The sequence below is a fragment of the Tupaia chinensis genome, unplaced genomic scaffold, assembly GCF_000334495.1.
Source record: "Tupaia chinensis unplaced genomic scaffold, TupChi_1.0 Scaffold000146_1, whole genome shotgun sequence".
NCBI lineage: Eukaryota > Metazoa > Chordata > Mammalia > Scandentia > Tupaiidae > Tupaia > Tupaia belangeri.
Window position 1 is genome coordinate 1,391,284 of NW_006159616.1, and position 5,721 is coordinate 1,397,004.

The 5,721-nt window shown below is 50.0% G+C and overlaps 1 protein-coding gene across 2 annotated transcripts in view; it reads right to left on the reverse strand.

Moving 5' to 3' along the window:
- Window positions 1–5,721, reverse strand: part of ZBTB40 (zinc finger and BTB domain containing 40) — a 92,213-nt gene that overhangs the window by 28,735 nt on the left and 57,757 nt on the right. For both annotated transcript variants that reach the window (XM_006145165.3, XM_006145164.3), the window contains exons 4-5: window positions 974–1,166; window positions 220–362 (exon numbers count right to left, since the gene is read on the reverse strand). In XM_006145165.3, the coding sequence (XP_006145227.1) occupies window positions 220–362; window positions 974–1,166 (336 nt within the window). The remainder of the gene's footprint in view (window positions 1–219; window positions 363–973; window positions 1,167–5,721) is intronic.

A 5,721-nucleotide genomic window follows, 5' to 3' on the forward strand; every position in this document is an offset into this window, starting at 1 on the left:
CACCCACCCATCCAAACATCCACTGTGTGGCTACCACGTGCCAGGCCCTGAGTGAGCTCCCGCAAGGGACAGAAAGGGGCACGAGGAAAGAATCTGAATGTCGAGGTGCTGCCTATGCAGAATGTGTAAGAATATACTGCAGGTATTCACCTGCCACAAAAAAAGGTTTCGAAACAGTGCTGATGACTTGGGAAGGGGAGGAATATTTGACACAGTTACCGTTTTTTCAGTGCCAGGCAGGAGCTCCTCCTTGGCTGTTTCCAGGAACTCCATAATCGGTCTCAGCTGTGTTACACACTGTATCAGGTCCTCTTTGTGCTCCAGTAACAGAACAGACAAGGTCTTTCCCTCCTCTGCGCTCCCTGGGGGAGAAAGAGTTAGAGACACACAAGAGAAGCTAGTCAATTTGAAGAAAATGACAGCATGGTTTGTCAAGAGAGATCTAACAGAATAGCAAAGTGATTCTCAGCCTATTCTGAGCACCTGAATGCAGAATCTCTTTTAGAGAGGAAAATACTTTATTATTCTGTTTAAACTCTATGAAAGGAAAAATGTTTCATTTATCTGTCGAAACACAAAGCTGCAGAGCCAGCCAGAGGTTAACTTCTGGTTGGCAAGGCCACTGCTTTGTACCTAACCCAAATGAGGGAAACTTCAGCCTCTAAGTGCTGTCAGCAAACCGGTTCACCCTGGGTGCTCGAGCCATTGATTTGGACGTGTGGCTTTTTGAAGGGCAGGAGAACACTGATGCTATTCTCCAACTTCAAGGTATCAGACTAGCTAACCAGGAGATAGAAATGGAGATTCACATTCAGTTTGCATATATTTAACATGCAGCTTCTAGATTTACATGTAGAACTTACTGAAAACCACCTAATAATAACTGAGCCAAAAGAAATGTATCATTGGAACGAGCTGTACGGCATCTCCCCAGGAAAAAACAGTCATTCCAATGGACAGGATCTTCTCCTACCTTTTGGCTGCACAGTTTCTACATCTTCTGGCTTTCGGTGTAGCAGTGCCGTTTTTACTGCAGGATTAGAATCTTGGTAAAGCCTCAACAGGGACACAACCGTCTGAACATCCAGGCTGTCATCCCTCACTTTATCCAGAATTCTCTGAAAGGCTGAATGTCCTTCGCCATCCTCAAGACATTTCATTATGATCTGTGGAATGAAAGTACCCAGGAGAGCTCAGCCAGCCACAGGACACACACGCTCCTCATGTTGGCAAGCAAGGCCCTCAGCGACATGACCCCCTGCCTGCCTCTCCGGCAGCCCCTCGCCCACTGCACCTTCTTCCCCAGCGGCAGTTCCAGCAAACCCTGCTGTCTTGTGCTCACTCCTGTCTCTCTTTTTTTTTTTTTTTGGAGAGGTTTTTGCTATACGGCACGGGCGCTCGCCAGACAAACAGAGAGAGAGAAAGCGAGAAATCACCCCCCAGGGAGGATGGTCACGCCGCAATCCCCTCTCCTCCATTCTCCTCTCGGGGTCTTGGGCACGCACACACACGCGCCCAGCGTGAGTTTTAAGCCACTGGGTCCGGGACGCGAACCGCGGTGGACTACATGGGAGTCCAGCGCCATAGCCATTACGCTAACTGCTGGTCCCTCACTCCTGTCCTCTTAAGGACTCCCGTTCCATGCTCTAATATTGCTCGGCTACCTCTGCTGGAGGCCTTCCCCAACCACTGACCACTGGATCTCAACTTTACATCTGTCACCCTGTTTTTATTTCATGAGACTTTTTTTTTCTTTTTCTTTTTTAGCTCTTTAAAATTTATTTGAGAGAGAAAGAGAAAGAGACAGACACACACACAGATACCCTTAACAGGGTTTTCACACCCGGGTCTGAGTGGGACTGGATCGCAGCATGCATGTCTCCACTGTGCTCAGGGAGGTCCAAGGACATGCACCCCAGGCCTTTCCCACGAATGTCCACATGCGTTACCACCGTGCTACTCCTGGTCCTCCTACCACCACATCACCTGCCGGCCCCTAGACGCTGGAAATTCCTGTTTACAGAGATGTTTATCTTTCTCCTCTCTTCCCAAAGAGGAATCGCAGACAAGTTAGACTTTGTGTTGCTTGGCTTTGCTCTAGCTTGCTTCCTAATCAGAGTGGCTGTATAAAGTTTAATTATACTTCTGAAATTCCTTTTTTTTTTTTTTTGTCATCTCCAAAAGGAACCCTGGATACAACGCAGTTTGAGAACCTACAGTAAGATTCCAGTGAAGTGACTTCTGTGGACTGCAGGTAATTCACCATCTCTCTGTTACCAGCAAGAAAGACCCTAGAAGGATGCTTATTTCCTCTGACCACACCGAGTCGACTTCCCCTCCTCAGGTTGGCCGGCTGCAGTCTCCTAGAACTGGACAGCAGTGGGGACTGGCGTGCAGCCTCTACACCAGCTCCCAGTGATCCCTGCCTCCAGGTACTCATGCCCTTGGGGTGAACCTCACCACTTGCTTCTATGGAAAAGAATATGGCAAAAGCCATAGGATGCCGCCTTTGAGGGGAGGGCAGGCTGACATCCATCTTGCCTCTGTGCTCCCTGTCTCTCCCCTTGCACTGCGCAACGCTAGATGCCATGTTGGGGGCGCCCCCACAGAGAGGCCTGCGTGGCAGGAAGTGCCATCTCCAGTCGGCAGTCAGCAAGCCGGCCTGCAAGCGCATCTTCCGCGTCTGCCGACAGCCACGTGGGTGAGCTCAGAGGGACACTGCTCCTCAGGCCTGGCTGACGCCTTGGCTGACGCCCTGCAGGATGCTGGATGCAGGGCCTCTGCTGAGCTGCACCTGGGTCTAGAGACGCAGAAACTGTGAGGGAATAGAGGGGGTTGTTTTAAACTGCTAAACTTTACAGCAGCTGCGACATGGCGGTAGACATGGCCACTCACTGCTGATACCCTTCGTGAACTTGTGTCCTGCTCCTAATTTTCTTCTCCTTCCCTCCTTCCCTTTGTGCGCTGTGTGATACAACCCACAGCTATCTCACTCCATCCTAGGTCAGGCTTACCATCAGGTTTTTCCACCTGATACTCTGAATATCCCAAATCCGCCTCTCGGTATCCCATTTGTCTGGTGCTATCATCTGAGCAACGGGGAAGAGGAGCCTCATCAATGGTGGCATCTGATGTGCTTCTCATTATCCTCTTTGCTGTCTCCCCGTCTGCAGAACTACTTGGCAGTGAAATTAACACATTTGTTCACTTCACTGCTCAACAGTGATGCTAGGGTGACCATCTGGGAAGAGAGAAACGGGGACGGGCTGATGAAAGGGCCGGGACCTGGATGGCCCTGCTCTCTGCTCTCCCTTCCAGATCCTACTGGGGACCCACACCAGAGCCAGCGTTACAGCTATTACTCCACCAGTCCCCTAGGCTTCCGGGGCTTCGCAGGAGGTTTAGAAAGCCTCTTCTGAAACAGTGTCTGCTTCAACAGACGGGGCCTACACACTACGACTGGCTGCTCTGTGTAGCAGAACTCTGGGAGATGAACTGAAGCAGCCTGGTCAAAAGGCTAAGCTGCTTTGTTTTTTACTGGGGGGCGGGGGTGGTGGTGGTGGGTTAAGTCAGCTTTATTGGCACGGGGAGGGCTCAGTCCTTCCTGGCAGCAGCTTTCCGCATGGTGGCCAGGACGCTGCTCAGCTCCTCACGCTTCCCTTGGCGTGGACCTGTGCTGGGGGGGGCCCCGCCTGCTTCCTGATGGACTTGAGGGCACTTGTCCTTGGGCACCTGGAGCAGCTCCATGGTGAGCTGCTCGTGGGGAGAAGCCGTACACCTCTCGGATCATGTCGCATGAACGTGGTATGCTTGGTGAGGCACCCGCGGCGGCTGTGCCTTGGATTGCTCATGTTCTTGGTCACTTTGTGGCCCTTATTGAGGCCCACGGCCAAGGGATACCGCAGAGCCATGGCTGCAGCTCTCCAATGACTACTGAGATGGAAGGCCAAAAGGCTAAGTTCTTTAACCACACATTTGAAATTCCTCTGGTTCTCAGGGTCAAAGGCACTTCAGGAAATTCAAGGTAATTTACAGTCACATGGTAATAGGGTCACTTAATCAGTGAGTGAAATGTAAGTAAATATACTCAGAAATGAGACAGTTTCAGGACCAGCAGTTAGCATAATGGCTACATCACTGGACTCCCATGTAGTAGTCAACCGCGGTTTGAGTCCCGGACCCAGTGGCTTAAACTCACTCCAGGCACATGTGCGTGCGTGCCCAGGATCCCGAGAGGAGAATGGAGGAGACAGGATTGCGGTGTGGCCACCCCCCCGGAAGGTAATGTCTCGCTTTCGGTCTCTCTGTCTCTCTCTGTCTTCCTGGCAAGCACATGCAGTCTATAGTAAAAACCTCGCCAAAAAAAAGGAAATGAGACAGTTTCCCCTCTTTCTATGATTTGTGAAAAACCATTTAGTCTTTCCTTTAACTCCAGTCTTCTCATTGAACTTAATAATTTCCCCAGCCGCTGACCTGCTGCCTGCTCACCCAGGGCTCCTAAACACTGAGGGCAGGCGATGGCTGTGAGGATACAGACCACCACCACACAACACGGGCCAGGCTCTGAGCAGGCGCACTTCACTCTTCATGCCAGGCCGGTTTTTGGTTTGTTTTTTTTTTTTAGGTTTTTGCCATAGGATGCATGCACTTGCTGAAGAGAATCAGAGAGAGCCAGAGAGAGAAGGAAAGTGGGAAATCATCCCCCTGGGGGATGAGTATGCCACAATCCCTTTTCCTCCATTCTTGTCCTGGGATTTTGGGCAATCATACACACCCATGCCCAGCATGATGCTCAAGCTACGGGTCCAGGACTCAAACCATGGTCGGCTATGTGGGAGTCCAATGCTTTAACAACTACAGTAACTGCTGGCCCCTCTCACATCAGTCTTAAGAAGCATTACTACCACTATTTTGGATGAGCACAGAGAGGCTAAATTACCTGCCCGAGGTCACAGGGCTTGTAAGTAAAGTAGTCTGGCTAAGACACATGTTCCACCCACAGGCCTGGCACCCGCTCACCCACTTCTGTCTTCCAGGTCTAGAGTGTAATCATACATTTGCACTGGTCTCTGTTGGACTTCCCAGAGCCTGGATAACTCTGAGCAAGGCAGCAGCCTCTAGACAATCTGTACCACTCTTCTTGGTCTCAGTGATTAGTACAGACTGGCACATAGCAGGTGCTCGATGCGCATTTACTGTGCTGATGAAATTCCTTTGCTACAAAACCAATAGCCCTCCCATCTACAGCTGTGTGTCTTAGAATAATTAGCAGAGAGATTTGAAAAAACAACTTTATTTTTACTCTCATTGACCTATAAAATTGATCTCACTGACTCACTCTCAAGAGGGCTACTTAATACTATCAGTGAACACAAGGCTCAAAACACAGATGTGTACCACTAGACAAACCTCCAAAGTAGCAATCCAGTTAAAACCATTAGACTTGAATAGAAAAGGGGACTTGTGTCCCTCCGAAATGCTGCTGAAGGAGAGACATGCTACTAGGTCTTTACCTTTGGGAATCTCTCTGGAACTTTTGGTGAAAGTGGATCAAAGAACATGGTAATCTACAGTAGAAAAGTGATCTCCTCCACATGGCGCCAGCGAACTAGATTTTTCAGGGAATGAAGATTTTCTACTGATAATTCAGCCTCCAACAAATGAGCTAGCAGTAGAAGAAGCCGGGCCTTCAGCAGAAGGTTCCACATGGCGCCAGCGAAC